The sequence below is a fragment of the Botryllus schlosseri genome, chromosome 8 (genome assembly GCF_051294905.1).
Source record: "Botryllus schlosseri isolate E-star chromosome 8, Bs_hap1, whole genome shotgun sequence".
Classification (NCBI taxonomy): Eukaryota; Metazoa; Chordata; class Ascidiacea; order Stolidobranchia; family Styelidae; genus Botryllus; species Botryllus schlosseri.
Window position 1 is genome coordinate 24393383 of NC_137243.1, and position 20276 is coordinate 24413658.

At 40.2% G+C, this 20276-nt stretch overlaps 1 protein-coding gene across 1 annotated transcript; it reads left to right on the plus strand.

Annotated features, from left to right (window-relative positions):
* The first annotated feature begins 8464 nt into the window (after positions 1-8464).
* Positions 8465-17318, plus strand: LOC145444540 (spermine oxidase-like). The gene is made up of 2 exons (XM_080322531.1): positions 8465-8542; positions 16007-17318. The coding sequence occupies exons 1-2, from the start codon at positions 8510-8512 to the stop codon at positions 17228-17230; spliced, it is 1257 nt and encodes a 418-aa protein (XP_080178657.1). The 5' UTR covers positions 8465-8509; the 3' UTR covers positions 17231-17318.
* The last annotated feature ends 2958 nt before the right edge of the window (positions 17319-20276 follow it).

A 20276-nucleotide genomic window follows, 5' to 3' on the forward strand; every position in this document is an offset into this window, starting at 1 on the left:
GAAGCATTAATAATCAACAGCTGCTGATGTATATCATAACCGAACCGTTCTTTGCCGTTTCTCGTAACGGCAGCGTACAGTATCTGTATTAAGTAGAAGGCAGAATTTTATGGTCACTTTATCTTATTCTCATATGACTCTATACCTTAAACGGGCGCCAATCGTTATTTCGCAATTATTTACCTGCTGCCATAGCCATCCGCTTATATGCCATGATAGCGTGGGTTGTAGCTAGAATATGGACCAAAACAGCAATTCGTCTCGCACTCCGAACGTTGGTCTTGGGCCATTTCATTTTTAAGCCTCTTTAAGCCCTCGATAGTCAGATTTACCAGTGGAGCTGAGGGCACGTAATTCATAATTATATCATCTGGTATGTTGTTGTAATTACTTTATTGTATGTTGTTCATTCGTGACCTCCGGTTTGCTATATATAACATCAAAAGATGTTGCAGTCACCCAAACGTAGATGACGAAAAGAAAAACTTTCGTGAGACGCACGCACAAATAGTTGCCCTGTATTTATTCCTCTGTGGGTGGCCCGGGTGGCATTTGCACAGTGGGCTCAGATTTTAGGGATAGGATTATTAGTCACGCACCCCCAGCGCGGCTATTGACAGTGGACACATGCTTGAAGTTTTGGCCAAGGTCTTTCTTTAGTAATACACTTTTTGGAGTCGCATGTTGGCCGAAACTGCATTTGTCTTTTGGTATGTCGTGGCTTGGTAATGACCGGAACCGAAACGCTTATTCCTGTAAATTATTCATACTTTTTGCATGAGGGTGAGAGGTATGCATTTCAAAATCAAGCTATCAAGAGACATTTAAATCGGGAAGCCCGAGAAAAATGTTCAAGTTAATTAGATCTCACGAAAATACTCTATAATATATGTTGGTTTTACCCAGAGGTGGTCAGTAATGAAGTACTTCTATTTTTTGGAAGTACTCAAGTAGTTTTCTTCTACTGCTGGTACTTACTCAAGTAGATCTGATTTTCTCTACTTCTACTTCGTAATATTTTGTGATCTATTTACTTACTTTTCGCTATTTTCAGTTTGTCAAGTAGAAGTAGTTTAATCCCCCAATACGAAGGATAGCCTGAGGAATTTCGGGGCTTTTTTTACAGAGTACCAACATTTAATATTCATAAAAGTCCAGTAAAGCCAAGAAATTTTGTTGCGCTTCGCGCACAGTAGTTATGGAGTGACAAATATGTTTTCAGGAAAGTATCAGTGAATATAATTTAGGTACGGGATTGCTTGGTTCCGCTCACACCGCATTGTCGCCCATATCAAATATTTCATCACAGTAAAGATGGCCCACCATAACGTTTGAAACTACCGTTTCGCAATCTAGCAATTACCAATCATATCGTAATCTAGCAGCACATTACGTGTCTTGCTAATCTGGAAAATCCAGCTTTTTTACCGTTACACCTGTTTTAGCATATCACCTTTGAAGCTTTATGGACAAAAGACATGAAATATAGTTTCCGCTTTTTAGAAGTGATATTTGTATTTCCCTTTCGATTGCGAGTATCATACTTTGAGTTCTAATTACTTGCAGCTCTTTTATCTGCAGAACATACATGTTGAAGCATAAAAGCAAGTGCCTCTAATGCCTCTATTTTCCGAAAATAAAACTACACTAAATATAACTTTTACGATCCACAATATTTGGTATTAACGTATACTAATGGCGCAAAGTGATGAAACCGTATTCGATAAAACTTCTACTTATTGCTCTTCGCTTAAACTTGTGGCCTTATAATATGGGGTGGGGCGCCATGCCATGATATTCATCTAGTAAACAAAGGGTTAGTATCACATAGTCATATCAATACTATAATTTGCATCCCATGATACGGAAAAAATGCTCATTCTGTCGAAAATTGATACCTCCTGGGATGTATCAATACGAATCAAGCTCTCTGCACCTTCCGCATAGCTCAATTCGTAGCTTTTGACAGTCCATGCGAACGAATTAAGACTGTTTTCAAAACTACTTACTTACTTGAGTAGACTTAAAGTCAGTCAAGTCTACTTCTACTTCAAGTAGTTTTATGTGGCTTATTGAAGAAGTACTTCTGCTCGTACTTGAGTAGATTTTTTCGTGGCTACTTCTACTTCTACTTAAGTAGCTTTCTTGACTACTTTGACCACCTCTGGACCAAATATTTTTGAGTCCCCTTCGAGCGCTCTCACCACCCTATTGGAGAGTTTGGGGTGCGGCAGTTACGGAACTGACAAGAATGCAAATCGTTAGATGCGATAAATCGTCCCATATTAAGTTGGGCAATGGGTACATTATGACGTAACAAGCAAACAGTGCACATTTATTGAGGAAGTTGTTGTTATCTTATTAGGCCTTTTCGACGTAATCCTTATATTGTCTTCAATATATCTTGTAAGATTAGTTCTAAGAGGCAAAATAAATGTAATCGTGATTACTTTTCCAATGTAATCGTAATCGTAATCGACTACTTCCTGATTTTGCTGTAATCGTAATCGTAATCGCGTGATTCCGAAGTAATCGTAATCGCAATCGATTACATTCATGAAGTAATCACCCCATGTCTGGTATATACCCTAACCCAGTGGTTCTCAACCTTTTTCGTCTCGCGGACTGGTAAAATTTCAAAAAATGTCTGGCGGACCGATGAACTGTCAAAATTGAAATGAAGCCAAAATGTAAAGTATGCAACCGTTTTTGGCAATTATATGATGCTAGAGAGTGACATTTGGAGGGTTTTGATCGTATTTAATAATATTCATGATGGCATCCATGTGATTTTATGGTAGTGAGTCTGCTAAGTCGAGGTAAAATTGCCTTGTCCAGATAAACGTGCTACCGCTGAGAGTCGTTTACAGTCTTTCGCGCCAAAAGCCGTGGGTTTAAAAGGCCACGCCAACTCGAAACCGACCGGTAATATCAAGAGAAGAAGCATATCGGAGTCGAACCAAGCACCTTGTCGTGCTACCTTGCTCATTGCCCACTGCCACCAGACGCAGGCTACTCCGGCAACTGCGAATGCAGTGGGTGCCGCAAGAAAAAACATTACAGCAGCTACCGGCCATCCGCAAATCCGGGCCGAAAAAGCACTTCGTCAGCCCACCCCTAAAAACGTTGATCTTGGGGTCCCCACAGGGCGATAAGTCAAACTTCTGGGGGCTTCGCCCCAAGACCCTACACTTGGGTGGATGTTTTCACCTGTACTCGCGATCACATCCATTCTACTCAGCGGAAGCACAGAGTTTACGTAGCTTATCGCGACAATGGCGAGAATTTTCGATCATTCACGACTGAAGCGCTTTTCTCGCGGTCGAATTTTAGGCCCAAATTTCGGAGTCGCATATGTTAACCTAAACTTCATTATGTGTGGATACGTCGTGATGCGGCAATGGCTGACGCCGAAATGCCTAAAAATCATGCGTATTTCTCGGAGAAGGGCACCTAATAAGCAAGACAATTAGAGACACTAAATCGTGCAAAGCCCGAAAAGAAATTAAACAATGTTGGAAAAAGTTTCAAATAAAACGCTATGATTTATATTCATTTGCGAAATAATTTTGGGCCCTTTTCAAGCTCGGCCCCTCTCCAATTGGGCGGTTTGGGGTGCCCCAGTTAAGGTCCTGCACAAAATAAATGAATCGAAAACCAATGATCAAACTGCGCTGCTTAGCGATGAGTGAGCTCGTATCTGTTCTGTATTTGTCGCTCGCATGTCGTCAAATGAAACGTCTTGTCCTTTTAGTCAAATCGAACATGTTTCTAGCCCTAATGTTACCTCACGAAGTTTTGAATCAGTTTAAAATTAGATGTTTTATTTATTTTATCAAAGGACAAGCCTTAAGTATAAAATTGTAATATTCCTCGCTGACCGGCAGGAATGTCGTCGCGGACCGGCACCGGTACGCGGACCGGCGGTTGAGAACCACTGCCCTAACCGACAGGATCTGAAGCTAATCGTGATTAGCTCTTCGAGGTCTAAATTATCAACGCTTCAAATGTAACGGCTATAAACAACTGCCCATATCAATTTCCTGGGAGGAAGATTGCAAAAGAAGATTGCATGGTACATTGATTGGTACAGACAATCTTGCAGCGAGATTCACCCAATCTAGCAGCGGGATTCACCAAGTTTTCTAAGGATGAAATGTCTACCCATCTATACCAACTATTGTGTTAACAAATACAGAAATGCAGCAGAGTCCCGTTTACACCACCTGCCTCTCGAGCGGTGTACGATCTCCCAGCGTCAGTATAGAACAACATTGGCGCAATATAGTAGGCCTAATTACTCGGATGGCTTCATGTTCGCCTGCGGCCAGTTTCCATATGCAACAGCCGGTGAATTTGTCGAACCCATATGGTAGTTGGATTGGCGAGGGCAAGTTCAGCGACATTCGCGGGCAAAATAACGTTCAACATCTCCTTAAATCTGAAGAATGTTTCTTCTTATGAGTTCATCAAAGTTGAAGGATTACGCGTGTTGACAACATCAGTATAATCGAAGAACGAGAAGGCAGATATTGATGTCAGAATTATAATCAAAATCAGAATTATTCATAATTCATTAATGGTATAATTTCACTATTTACGCATGAGTGATAATATCCTTGCAAGATCTGGGGGATAAATCTAATTCGGCGCGTATTAAATATTCGGGTTAACCAGTAATCCGTGTAATCTCTACTAGTATAGCTGACGATTACCCCAGACGAGTGTCAGCCGCAAACATTCGGGTTTATTTCAATATGAATATATCATTGCCTCTTATTCAGTGTGTCAACGGACCTAATGGCCGTTTCAGAAGCCCTATCATGGACATTGAATATCCTCTTCGGCTCCTTTCCAAATTACCGAGATACACGAGATAGGCAAATGAAGGGAAGACAATTTCACGGTTTTCATTGGCACGACTTACGTTCAATTGCTATGCTCAGCGAGCAAGTATTCTGTTTCTTTTGAGATCATGCCATTTTCGACTCACCTATCACCTAAATAAGATCGGAACTAGTCATTCTGGTTTGGCTGAGCGGTACTTGTTACCTGATACCGCCGAACATTAGATAATGCGCCGGTATAAGTATACGGTCCGCGAAGCGGAACGAAACGTGTGAAACGGAAACGTTGTATCAGAAATGATACTACTGGTATCAGTGTAGCGGAACTGCCAACGAATATATACATGTCAAAGGGGAGATTGACGGGGAGTCAATCCCACGTAAAAGTAAAAGCATGTGCAGTGAAATAAGCCCATGAAACTGTATTTAAAACTAACATCCTTTAAAACTGAATTTGTTTCAATGTACCATTGCATTTCCTTCGTTCTGCCAGTTATTGCGTACTACTGTTCTTGTATGATTTATAATACGTTTATGGATATCTTGTTGCGATGCAAAGGACTTTAATGTGAACAGCGTCACTATATTTCTTTAAGATAGATTTTAGCAATATTAATAATAATGAAAATAAATATTAATAATAATGAAAATTATAAAAAAAGACAAGAGAATGCTTGTTCATTGAACTGGTTGTCCCTGCTGATCACAATATAATGCAAAATGAATCCGAAAAACACTCGAAATACGCAGACCTGTAAATGGAATGCGAGAAAATGTGGCGATGCAAAATAAACATTGTACCGATAGTCATTGGCGCTACAGGAGTCGTAAGCAAAAACTCACGAGACATACCCAACAGATTCCGGGCAACGTTCGATTCGACATGATCCAAAAGATCACGTTATTGGGCACTGCGCAGTGCGCAGTGCGCATATCCTTCGGAAGGCCTTGAATGCACCACTGGACTACAATTGCACTTGTGACTCGCAGCATAATTTATGTAATTTCTATTCTTCATTTCAATCATCTCTACTACCTCTGCTCTGTAACCCTTGCCAATTCTTCATCTACTACAATGCTGTAATCTGACTTCTCCATGTATTGCATAGGTATACCAATTTGACTGAAATTTTAAAAATTTACTCCAATCTCGCCATTTTCCTTTGGGGGCAGGTTGCTTCCCGGATTATGTGTGTATTTACCAGTTCTACTGTGAATAAAAATATAATAATGAATCATAATTAAATAGGGATTGCGGATTTGAAGGTATATGGCGATCGCTCATACTGCTACTGGTAGAGTTTGGATTCAGAACATGTAGCATATATTTTCAGATTTATAGACTGCACAAGACCTACAGGCTTCGTACAGTTTCGATTACCAAGCTTGGAGCGCAATGATCAAATGCGACATATTTTCGGCGTGCCTTATTGCATATCTCGGGTGTGCAGGTAAGAATTACAGAATGATGAACTAATTATAAATTTATAATTTATATTTAAGATTTCAACATCACCATTGTTTTGCAAACGTATGTGGCTTTGACCGGATATGAACAGGGAACGACTGATAAGGCCGCTAAGAATGCATTCGACACTTCAAATATAAAATATTCAAAAGAACAACAATGATGGTTGCAATAAAAGCATACAGCTAGATGACATGGTAGGCTAAATGTTTGAATACTTCACAAACATTTAATTCCATAACGGACAATTCAAAAGCAAATACTAATAACACTGGGCAACAATTTTGAACGAAAAATTCGTTGACTTTCGAACTTGATTTGGGCTAATTTTGGCGTGCTGATTTAAAAAATGCCGCTTGTTTTCTTCCACCACGTCAAGTTTTTGCTCTACGACATATGCCGAAAATATGCAAATTTTCACGAATTTTACCATATTATTTTTCCTTACCACTTAAAAATCCACACTTCTACCATATAATAAGTTTTATAACCAAGGGCTCAATTGAATTCAAGAAAAACGTACTAGTATCGATCTAGGTCAGGGGTTCTCAAAGGGTGCAGAGAGAGGGTGCAAACAGAGCATTTTGAGGTGGGCCACAAAGCTATTTAGGAAATTTCAGAATTAGTGAGTCTGGTTTATATTTGTTATGTTAAACGCTAGAATATATTCATAGACTTTTCATCCGACTTTGATGAGGCGTATAGTGGCACGTGTGGAGTCAGCATGTACAAGTCGAAAACGGGAGGGGCAAAGGGCGGCTTTTTCCACGGGAGTGAATTCGTAATTGCAATTTGCATGTCTACGGTCGCCAACACATACTAATTGAATTAGGCGTCAACGGCCGCACAAATTCCATTCTACGGCCGCCTGCGGCCGTACGGGCTGCCCACCCCTAATCTAATAGTATACACATGTGGTATATCTTACGCCAATTTTGAATCCGCATTCCAGTTGTTTAGTCTTTTACATTGCTGTCAAACTTCCCCAAACTTGTTTGAAAATAACAAAAAACATTGAAAAGGACATCAATTAATTTCAAGGTAGAAGGTAGGTTGCACTGAGACTAATCCTGATGCTAGTAGTGACTACAGAGAGCACGGCGTCGTTCTGTCCTGCCATGCTAAATTTGATCGGTTTTGAAAATGAATTAAATTGTGTTGATTTTATAGCCAAATTGAGGGCGAAACCAGGCAGCCTATAGCATCTAAGTCTGTCTTATACAGTTCAGTTCGCCAGCTATCAACAACAGCCACCTAGCGCACAGAGATTTAGGCTACTGCAAAAGCTATTAAGTAATTAATGACTTGCACGTAGGAATTTCCCTAAATCTTCACATAATATCAGAAATTTGCTCAAATGAAGTTGAAGTCAGCCTATACTCTGTTGAGCGCGACTGCTGGAGTTTGAGTTTGGCAAGCTTTCTAGAATACGAATTAAGTTCAATCTTCAATAATCGTCTCTTCGGAATGGTTGTGAAACACATGTTTAGTCACAATTCATACAGACATTGACAAAATTTACAAAAATTTCTCGCGCGCCCCAGGTTGAGAACCCCTGACCTAGACAAATATGTCATATTTAGTAGTATATAGTAGGCTAATTGCAATGTGTGGCTCAACTAGTCATCCATGGAGTAGGTTGTTCGGATGAAAAAAGAATCATAGTGGTTGCTTTCCATCAACAGTCTTCAGTACCCTGATTGACTAGAACACCGGTATCCATCATTTTTCAGTTTATGCTACAAAAGTCGTGATTGTTGGCGGAGGCGTCAGTGGACTTGCGGCAGCTCAACATCTATGTCATAATGGCATCTGCGATATCACCATACTTGAGGCAGAGGATCGTGTGGGAATTATCAAAGAAAAACTGATATAACTCCACTTCTACTGCTTAGAATTGAGTCAAATTTGTTTTGCATAGTCTTTGAAGACAGCCCAACAATTTCATGGGGTTAGCAGAAAAATTTGAAAAAAATTTTTTTTTGCGTTTCTGGGCAAATTCAAAATTTTCAAACTCTACGTAAACCGCGAATATTGGTTGGAATGAATTCAAATTTGGTGTGCGTCGTTTTTTAAGGTAACCTGACGATTTAATCATGTAGCGCGCAAGATTAAGGAAAAAATGTTATTTTTGAACCGCCCTTTGTACACGGATCGCTTTGAGGGAGAAATTGTTGAACGGGGAGCGGAATATATGCATGGAATTAAGGGGAATCCGGCGTACTGGGTAAGAATTGAATCAACTCCTAAGTGTATCAAGTCTAAACACTATAAGATTGGGATGAAATTTGAAAATAAGATGCAGTCAAAACGACTCTGAGTATAGTCTTATAGTAAATCACCCACCTTAAGATAGAACATTGGTTCTCGAACTATGTTCTCAAACTTTAGATGTTTATAAAACTTAGATTTGGTCGCGGTCTAAAGACCCATTATTCGCCACGCATCGAGAGAACTGCATTTACAATGTTATTATGCTACGATTTCAGCGGGGCGCGCATCAAATAAAAGGTTCACAAATCTAGTAGAACTTATGACCGCGATATAACTCTTGAGCTAGATTGTTTTCAGAGTTAGGTTGTTTTCATGTACCACCCTTTTCGATAAGAGGGTGCGCAGATCGATGAAAGATGATTCGATATGAATAGTCACTTAGTCAGTCATTAAGCCCATTTACATGTTCAAGTCGTCTTGAAGCCAAGTCGTCTTGGAGCGACGTCATGAGACAGCTTGCCAAAGTGATCGAGTTTACATGGTGATGTTTATCGCAGCTCGAGTGATACACAGCACTGTGGGATTCAGCTCAGGAATATGCTACGGCAGTTGATATATCCAGAAATACTTCAACACAATCATAGAATGACAAAATACACCGTGTATATTATCTTTCTGATTGTGAGTTGTGCAAGGTATATTGTTGGCTGTACTCGCTTCATAAGTTGTGACGCTGAACAAATAAGACCACGTTCATAATATAAAAGCAGTATCATGTACTGATAGAGCTTCCATATTCACCCAGTTGAAATACGTGCCGTGAAATAGGAACATGAAATGTTGGTATGTTGCTGTAGTCTGGATTCGTTTTCAAGTACCGGTACTGTTCAAGTCGTCTCCAAGCGACCCTGCCGAACGGATTGAGCTCAAGACGGATCAAATAGTATATTCATATTGAAATGAACCCGAATATTTTTGGCTGACACTCGTCAGGGGTAATCGTCAGTAGTAGTATAGATCGGTCGTGACCTGGCAGGGGTTCTTATGGGTGCGGTGGTGAGGTGCCTGAAAACTCGTGGTGGTGATGGCACCCTTTTTGACCCCCCCTCGTGGTGGTGAGGTGTCATGTGTTCTTATGGATGCGGTGATGATGGTACCCTTTCAGATATAGGCTGTGGTGATGATGTGTCGATGCGGTGATGATGGTACCCTTTCAGATATATGCTGTGGCGATGATGTGCCCGCAGATTCTTGTGTCATAGTGAACTAATGTTGTTGGTATAGGCTGCGGTCATGAGGTGATGTTGATTACGCAGTATATTGATCACGTGATTGATCCTTAGTTATTGTGTATACCCCAAGTTATTGTGTATACCCCAAATTATTGTGTATACCCCAAATTATTGCGTATACCCCAAATTATTATATATGAGCGATTCCAGGTAATCCTAACGTTTACGGTGATTGCGACTTCGATATATCATTACTCTTGTGGATGCGGCGATGATTCGTACTTTCGGGTATAGACCGCGGCGGTATGTTAACGTAGCTGATATAGACATGATAGCGTTACAGTATAGGGATCACGGTTCTACATTAAAAACATCGTAGTTTAGTCGTACCAAATGACCGATCGTGTTCCAACTCTTTCCTCGCTATTGATTCCTACGTAACCTGAATAATACTTTCAGATCGGATTATTCACACCTTCCGCTGTTTCGCACCTACGGAATAGTCTGCTGTTCACAGTCGCAACTTCATCGCGATAGCACAATTTTCACACCTCGACCAGTAGAACAACACCGCGCTAACCCAGTTGTCGAATCACATAGGTCAAACATTTTACGCGAAATGAAATATCGTATTGTGGTAAACAAATATGCAAACTATTCTTTCAATTCGACAAGTCTAGTTAACTGATCGATTTTCAATCTGCCGACACAGTTTTTAACACGAGTGAGTTGATATTTCTTCCCGGGTACGAGCGAGGCTTTGGTCCATTGATCCAGCACCACCTCCCCAGTGTCATCTTTCAATGTAAAACTATATAATTTCAACTCCTTCCCGGTGTCAGAGTTAACCGTCTTCTCCTCTCGAGAAACACACGTAGCGGCGATCGAGACGTATTCATCTTTATTTCCGTAAACCGATTCACAGGTCAATAATGGGTATTCTTCAGTCGTATGTCTCGATTTTCCATGCAGGGTTACTGACGAAGCCCGTCTCAGTAATACAGCAGGTTTTCCAGTAAATTTGTCGATTTGGACCCAACCGGATTTGACCATGAGTTTTTTTCGTTTGGAGAATGCTTTCTCGATATTCCCGAACAATTCATGACTGAAACACGTGAAAGATATCTCTTCAATATTACCGTCGATGAATATACCTTTGAGATATTGACTAACGGCGCCTCTTTTGGGTGATGAAACGAATTTGACACCGACGTGAAAATTTGAAGTTGCTCCGACTTGCATACTGTTGACGCTGTTCGATGTCATATCGTTTGGTAAAGTAAGAGTCATCAGCAAATCCTTCGAAATTTATAGAATTAGGTGCGTGGTATTGAGTGAGTTACCAGTCTTTGTATAATCCTGATGACCCGCGTGAATAGACTTGGATTGGCTAAACAGGAAATTCACTAAAGCGCAGTGCGCTGTGCAATTTTGAAAAACAGATGTCCGTGGCGGCGTTTTGATCTGTGTGACACACTAAATACGTCCGGTTCTGAAATTCGGAAACGCGGCCTGTTTGCAAGAGGATTACGCAGCGCGCGACCTATATTGCACATACAATCGTAGTATTTATTACTGAGAAATCAAACGCTTAACAAAAACACACAACTAATCATTTGCCAACTCTAACATTACCAAAAAATTCCAGTATTGTTGATTGAAAATTCTTGAGACTTTATTATTAGGAATGTTATAGTGCGGTGTCGGAATCCATTCGCGGGATGTACTAAAGGTAAATTCAGATAATCCAGGATGAAATATTTGAACCTTGGCATAGTGTGAAATATGTTTGACAAACATGACTACCAACTTTGATCCAGTCACATTTCGAAATTATACGCACATTGATTTGAAACAAGTAATGAGACATTACAACTCTATTCGCGATCCGGCTTTCCGTTTGCCAAAGAGACATTTTAACATCTTACCATACGCAAAAGAATTATTCACAAGATTAGCCGGTGTTAAAAATCTAGTTTTCACTTACTTGATTATATCAGTACAACTAGCAAACTTGAATTAATTCATCTGGTTGTATTCATATGACCGATAATTTTTATCGCACCGTAAAGGTTGTTATACTATTCTGCAAGACAAAGTAATTATTCCTCGATATATTTTGTAAGACAAAAGTAATTACTACTCGGTGTAGGTGACTTGAGATTACCATAATATGTTTGAGTATACGAGATTTGAAAGTCCGACCAACGTAGTTGAGAATTCATTTCTTACAATCGAACGGTGGTGTTATATTCAAAGTTATCATACCGTGAACATAAGGATTGACACATTGATTTGACAAATGAGATTTTGTAATAGTTGATCATTACTTCATTATTAAATTATTTGTGTTAATCAGACCCGGTGTTTCAGACCCGGTGTTGTGGTAAATGTTATGACAACAACAAACTTTTCAGTGCAATTGTTACTAACATATTAAGTTGTAAAACTATGCGTGTCTGAAATGTTCTTGATAGGGAAATTACTCCACCTTTGTAAAAATCACTCTGCGTATCGTGGATATCAGGAAATATTTTTACAAATGTAATTGTGTTCCAGTAACCAAGACTAAAGACGAAACAACAATATCGGTATTATTACATTCAACAACCAGTACAATTATTAAAATCTATCGTTTGCTATAACCGGTGCTAAAGATGTAATAATTCCATTATTCATATATTGAACACCCGATACAAAATGCTTTATTATCCCGATTCGCAACGGGTAATTGAAACGACTAAGTGTAGAGTCAATATATCACAATATCGTTAGTATTGAATCCAGCAATTGATACGATTTATTGTCGGGATTTGTGACAGCGCATTGAAACATACACAACTTACAGAGTGTGAAAATATCACTTTTGTATCGAGTACCGTTTGAAGCGCGCGATCAATACATAACTCCGTTCACACTCTCCAAGACATTGTGAAGTCTACAGATTTACACTTCAAGACTTTGATCAACACAGAAGCAATTTGGAATATCTTTACTGGACCATCTTATTCTACTAGACTTGAGTATACGCAAAACTCATAGCATTGATAAAATCGCAATAGGCGCTACACTGAAATCTACAAAATGCATTTGTATTGTTGCTCAAAGTAGTGATCATAAATTATCATTTGAATAAGTAATTGTACTCATAAAACCAAACTTGCGAAAGTCATTACCATAACAAAAGAATATTGTAGGTTGCTTGCTAAATGTATGCCGGAGATATTTGTAGAACGCTCACGACCAAAGAAATCGGGAATTTTTCCGTTGGAATGGAATGGAGATATTGGTGTTGGATGTGGGTTAGGGTCAAAGTCGGGGTTAGGGTATCCCAAGATTACGGTTGGGGGAAAGGGGGTATTAGGGAAGAGAAACGAGGAAGATTAGGGTTGGATGTGGGTTAGGGTCAAAGTTGGGGTTGGGGTATCTCAAGAGTAGGGTTGGGGGAGAGGGGGATATTAGGATTGGGGAAGGGGGGATTAACGTTGGATGTGGTTTAGGGTTAAGGTTGGGGTCAAAAAGGTATCCCTAACCCACATCCAACCCCCTCCCCAAACCGTAATATTGGGAAACTCTAACCCACATCCAACTCTAAGACCCCCTCCCCCAACTCTAATATCCCCCTTTCCAAACCCTAATTTTGGGATACCCCAACCTCAACTTTGACCCTAACCCTAACCCGCATCCAATTCTTATACCCCTCCCCCAACCCTAATATCCCCCTTCCCCAACCCTAATCGTGGGATACCCTAACCCCAACTTTGACCCTAACCCACCTCCAACCCTAATATCTGTCCCTCCAAAGGCAAAAAACAATTTATTTTGACGTTTATAAAATTGTATCATGCTCATGGTAAGCACTTGCTGGTGTTACGTGAAACACTGTTTCGATCTCGGGCGTATATCGAAGAAGCGCCAATTTTTCTGCGCCGTGGACTAAATGAATTCCAGCGAAGGTATTGGCCTGTGAATGTCGGTTTCCTGAAAACAGACGTTTCAAATTTGTTGGTATTGTGCTTTTCAACTAATACGTCCAGAAATGATAATGAGTTATTGCGTTCTTTTTCTATTGTGAATTGCAAGGCCGGGTGAAGCGAGTTTAAGCGAATGAGAAATTGGTCACACTACGATTCATTCCTGAAAATGACAAATGTATCATCTACGTATCGGCGGTACAATAGTGGTTGGGCGGACTCAAGCTGGGAGAGAAGCTCGCCCTCGTAATACCCTACGAAAATGTTGGCCAAAATAGGTCCCAGGGGACTACCCATGGCTAAGCCGTCTATTTGGCGAAACATGACCTCGTTAAAGCTTAATTCCACCGAGCAAGTTGCCGCTTGTAAAAGTTCAACAAAGACGGTACGCGGGATTGATGGTGGTGGTAACTTACCCCCGTACAGCGCGTTGGCACATATATCAATAGTCTCATGCAGCGGAACGTTCGTAAACAGACTAGAGATATCAAATGAGCTCAGAAACACGTCTGGATTCGGCAAATCCAGGTTTCGTATTTCACCAGCGAACGTGAACGAATCGCGAACACATTCCGTGCCGTACAATTCCCGAACCGGTTCCAAAATGTCAATAAGCCATTTTGCCAGCTGATGGTGAGCAGACCCGATCATGGAAAGTATAGGTCTCACTGGGACATTGTCTTTGTGAGTTTTTGGCAGTCCGAACATGCGTGGTCTTTGCGATCCCGTTGGTCTGATGGCGCTGTATGTTTCTGCCGTTAGGACACCGTTTTTCTTCAAGGTCAGCAAACGGTTTGTCAGTAGGGCTGGGCAAAATCGAGTACCTGGGTGATTCGATTCTGAATCACGTCTTACGCTTCGAGTCGAGTCGAGTATTCGAGTATCACTCATTATGACGTCACAGCAGAATGTGCTATGTCAAAGCCTCAAATATGTACCTTTTATGCCACAACAAATAACATAATGCCAGTTATCCGTCACATCAAAGATTCTTCGGTATTTTTTCGACCATACCGATTTCATTGTAATTCTTGACAATGTTGTGGGATGATCATGACTTCGGAAATGTGTTATTTCCAGTCACGCTCGTAGCTTGTACTATGTCTCGTATGCTGCGACACGGCCAATCAAGGTTTGAAGGCTTTCTCAGTTGGAAATAGTATCAAAATTATAATTCTCGTTAGTAAATTAACTTTCAGTGGTGAGGAGCGTATAATTTCAGTACTCGAAAAATTCATCTTTTACTACTCGACTCGAATCATTAAAATTAATACTCGATTCAGATTCGAGTACTCGAATCATTGTGCCCAGCCCTATTTGTCAGTCGTCTTTCAATTTTAGGTGCATTATCAAATTCCGAAACCGAACCAAGCGAGATAAATTTGGTTTAGTCATGCAATATTGATTCCATTTTCGAAATGTAGTCAGCTTTGTTCAGAATGACAACACCGGATCCTTAGTCTGGTTTGGTGATGTGAATTTCAGGGTTGGATCGTAATGCTTTGATGGCACGGAAACACTCATTGTTCATCAGGAAGTCCGCCTTGTCGACCGGGCATCCACAATACGAATGCGCCAAATCTGATAACCGAGCTTTGAGAGCAGGTATACCCTCTTCTGATTTAGGTTCGTGGTGTTTTAATTGGCCGAGGAGAACTTCAAATTCCGCAAATACCTCCTCATTCTTGACAGTGGTAGGCGGCAGGCAAAAATTGAGCCCATGGGATAAAACAAATTCTTCAGTCAGGCTTAGCTTATGATCTGATAGGTTGAGTATATTCTTCTTGCTTGGACTTGCATTACTACCGAATCGCTGGCTAACTAAGCGGTTAATGCCACGTTCGTTCCTTGTTGAATTCTGCTTTTCTTTGATAGTATCTATCGATGCCAAATAACGGCAGAAGCGAAATAAGTCAAAAATATTCGGGTTCATTTCAATATGAATATACTATTTAATTGTATATTGAAGTTCTGTACCTCCAAGAAGCTCTTCAAGACGGATTGAAGCCGTCTGCCTTTTTCTCTTTTTCAAAAACAAGAGAGTCGGATTGACGAGTCAGCTTCGAAGCTGACCCAAACGGCCATGTAAATGGGCTTACAGATTCAGCGAGGTTGATGTCGCTGAAATTTCACCTTCATAGTAATATCAATTCCTGACTGTTTCGTATTGTGAGCTATGCGTACACTATAATTGTTCCACCCATTACCGCAATTTCAAGTGGCGATGACCGCCGCCGAGGATAACTTTCGTTAATTCCAAATTATTTTCAGCTTTTATCTCAAAATTTCCCCGTCTCTATGGATAATCGCAACGCAAATGGTTCTATCCACCTCAGCAGCGGAAATCCAGCAGATGGAGAGGCAGGGCGTTTATTGTTAGATGCGGAAGAATTGTATGACAACTTGAATGAGCAACTAATGGCGATGGACAACCCTAACTCGGCTAAAAACACTGTCCTCATCGAAGAAGCTAAAATTCTATGGGCAAAAAAGCTAAAGTCACGAAATACGACGCTCAAAGACGCAGTAACCGACGCCATATTTCATTACACCATGATTCAGTGGTCAATGGAAGATGGTGAGAGAGCTCAAAATGTCAGCGTTCTTGCGTATCTGTACTATCGCTATTTGGAAGGCGGCGATGCATTCGTACCGCAGGGTTTGTCTGTGTTACTTGAGCTATTGCAAAAAGATATTCCAGAGGATGCCGTTATTCTTGAAGCCGAAGTTACAAAAATTAATTGGGACAGTCTTGAAGTTGATGGAAATGCCTCAGGAAAAGTTGACGTGGAATACATTACCAGTGATGGAAGTAAAATAGAAATCGACGCGGACCACGTTATCGTAACGGTATCAATTGGAGTTTTACAAAAGCATCACAGAAGCATGTTCGTTCCTAATCTCTCAAAACGACAATCCAAGGCTGTGGAGAAAATAGGATTTGGAATTGTAAACCGAATTTTTCTGCATTACGAAGAAAAGTTTTGGAACGAACAAGACTTTCCTTATCGCTTTCTATGGGATTCTAATATCGAGAAAGATTTCAAGGAAGACGCACATTGGTTCAGGGAAATAAGTGAAGTTGAAATATATAAAGGAAGTATATTGTTGATATGGGCGAACGCGTATGTTTCGCGTGAAGTGTTCGATCTGCCTGATAAGGAAATAGGTCGCAGAATAACCTTGCTTTTACGAAGATTCATGGGCAACGATTCTATTCCTTTTCCCAGCGACCTACTACTAACGAGATGGCACAAGAACGATCACTTTTTGGGGTCTTACAGCTACTTCGCTTTGGGCCAGACGCCAGCAACGCAACGAATCGCAAGCAGTCCATTACGGGTGAATGGTATACCGAAGGTGCTTTTTTCCGGAGAGGCGACGCACGTTGGTAGATACAGCACTGTCGACGGAGCTTACAGAAGTGGTAGGAGAGAAGCGAGGCGGATTATCAACGTAGCAGCAAAGGAATCAGCCACTAATCGTGCCGACTGATGCGGATATACTTGTTTAATGTTTATACATCCGATGTCGAGAAGATTCGTGCTATCAGTGATTTCCTGAATATAAAAGAGCTTCACTTGTCACATGAGTCTGAACTCACATTTTCTAAACTTGGATGTCGGTTATCGTTGCGTCATATGCAGGATATGTAATGATGGGACCAGAGTTGGATCAATTACATTATTTCAGTTCAATTACAATTACAATTACAATTACTTTCATGAATGTTTCAATTACATTACAATTACAATTACTCCATGCTAAAAATATCAAATTACAATTACAATTACAATTACTCCTTGCATGCATCAATTACATTACAATTACAATTACAATTACTCCTTGCATGCATCAATTACATTACAATTACAATTACAATTGCTGCTGTTGAATATTTAATTGAATAGTCATAAATTCAACCGTGGTCCTTGACAACCATAGCGTCGTATTTAACAACAATTCAAGTCTAGTTCAGATTGTGTAGTAATAATTGCGTTGATGTGCGTACATAGTATGCTATGTAAGATGTCACTGTGACGTAATGTAAGCGTGTTTTGTATGCTAGGTAATTATGGCTCACGTAATTGGAAATGTAAAATGTTATTTACCTAATTTCCTATGGGTTAGGATTGAGGATAGGGTGCAGTATGTCGTTGAAAAAGTATTATAATATATGCATGTGTTGGATTTGCGTATATAGTATATAATTAAAGAAACAATATTATTTTTATCGAGGGACGTAGGAATTAGGATGAGGAGTAAAAACAAAACCGTGCTTTGTCAGATAAGACGTTATATAATATCCAGTGGTCTGGTTAGTTAGCCAGACGAAATAACGATGCATCATCGTGATCTGAAATCGTATTGTAGATTGCCAACCCACGGATAGATGAGCAATATGTGAGTCACGGATGAATGTACCGACAAACGTACTGAAAAGTCGGCTAAAACCAGCAAACTTTATAGTCCTAGAGCTGGCGATCCATGCGTCCAAATTTGATGCATCTGGTCTTCATCGTAAGCTATTGATGTACTAATTCCGAAAATACAAAATAAAATCTCGTCAGGGCAATGTAACTGCTCCAAAATAGCCGTTTAAGGCCGACTGTTCTGAAAAGTGAGAGCGCTGCAGCAGCATGACTACAACAATTACCAGTTACGCCCATAGCGATTGTTCAGAACAATGCCGATTCCCAGACTTTCACGACTTTTTTGGGATGGTACCATTGCCTGGAAATATACTTTTATTGCGGAATCAGTGCGACACTAGCTTTCGATTACGACCATACATATCAAATTTCGACTCTTGGATCGCCAGCTATGGGACTATCAATTCTGCTGCTTTTAGCCGGCTCAGCAGTTCGCTTCTCGGCGTATTTTATCGTGAGCCACGTGTTGCGAATCCATCGGTTGGTTAGTAATTTAAAAATTGTATGGAATGGCAGCCGAGGCCAGCATAGCGGTAAAAATAAAAATAAACTCCGCCCGCAAGGGCGCGGTCAATGGCCTTCGCGAATGGATCCACAAAATTCCTTGTCGTTCGTTTAAAGAGAATGCATTATAAGCCAATTGTTTTATGTTGTGCTTGTCAGGTCTCAATAGCAATTTAATGTAATTGAAATTGTAATTGAGCAAAATTTTTGTCAAATTACAATTACAATTACAATTACACAAAATAAAAATGCTTCAATTACAATTACATTACAATTACATTGAAAAATGTAATTAATTACATTCAATTACAATTACAAATTACAATTGATCCAACTCTGGATGGGACAATGAATTTCTGCAAATAGCCTAGTTAATTTTAGACATATCAAACCTCGATATGGCGTTTACCAAGGAACCTTGATATCAAACGTCGATATGGCGTTTACCAAGGAACCTTGAAAGGTTCTACAGATCGAGTAGCGTGCAGTTGCTTGTCTCCACCTTCTCTATGCCATGCATACTGGTAGAATGGTGGCATACTGGCATTAGGAATGCTTTTCAGTCGATGCGCGAGGATTTGGGTAGCTTGATGTTAATGAACTTGGGTCGCGTTCTGAATAGTTCGTCAGTCACTGCATTACACCCTCGAAACTTCGTATTCAGATATTGCTATTGTTTGTCACCAAATGTAGCTAAAAGTAGCATAAAGACTAAAATGTTCTTCAATTCGGGATTGAATCGGTCAAAATGACCGGGAATTGCATATAAATTGCTATCAAATTTTTCATCTTATCTCTCTGCTCAGTGGACAGTCATAGCTTCCGGATGAATTTTAAATTTGGTTAATTTCTCTCTGGAAATGTCCCTTTGGGTTTATGAAATTTTCCCGTCTCTGGGTACAAGTATGCTCATTGCCGGGAAATAGAGGTACCTTTATGCAGTTATTATCTGCGGTGAGTTTTGGTAAAAATTACCTCGGCCGTAGGCATGGAAATAAGGGGATATAGTTGGATGCTGATTTACTTCTCCAATTGCCATGTACCCCGTGAAGACCAGAGGTCTGTCAGCCGACTCTTTCAGCAAGTTTCGGGAATGCCACTCTCAGTAAAACTAGCACCCGCGCCATTGTCTGTCGCTTTGATGGATTTTTAAAGTGAGTCTTGTTTTTCTTCTGTTATACAGGCAGCGGTTCCGGGCAAATCGATCTAATTCATTTGGGTTTCTCTCCTTTGGCTTAAAAATAGCATACTTTCTTTCCACCTTATAAGAACAAAATTGCATGGCGTTTTCATACTGAACATTGAGGTTCTGTGCCTCCACGAAGCGGAGAAATAGAAAATATTCAGCTTTTCAAAATCCCATTGGAAGTAGAATTATCGAATTAACAAAAACAGAGAAATAGAATTAAATTCTGGCACTAAGAAAGGTATTTGGATAAATAATACTACTACAATCTCACTTGAGCAGTCGGAAAAAGTGAAGGAATGTTGTCACTGACCGCCTCTGGCTTTGTGTAATAAATGAAAACGTCTACCCGAGTCTGCATATTACAATTTACCATGCTGATTAAAATTCGAGGGCAACCATATGAGTTCGGTAGACT

Bases quoted from the DNA above. Each gene is read 5' to 3' on its own strand.
- LOC145444540 (XM_080322531.1), top strand. From the start codon at position 8,510: ATGCATGGAATTAAGGGGAATCCGGCGTACTGG. The intron at 8,543-16,006 runs GTAAGAATTGAA...AATTATTTTCAG, and splicing joins AGGGGAATCCGGCGTACTGG to CTTTTATCTCAAAATTTCCC.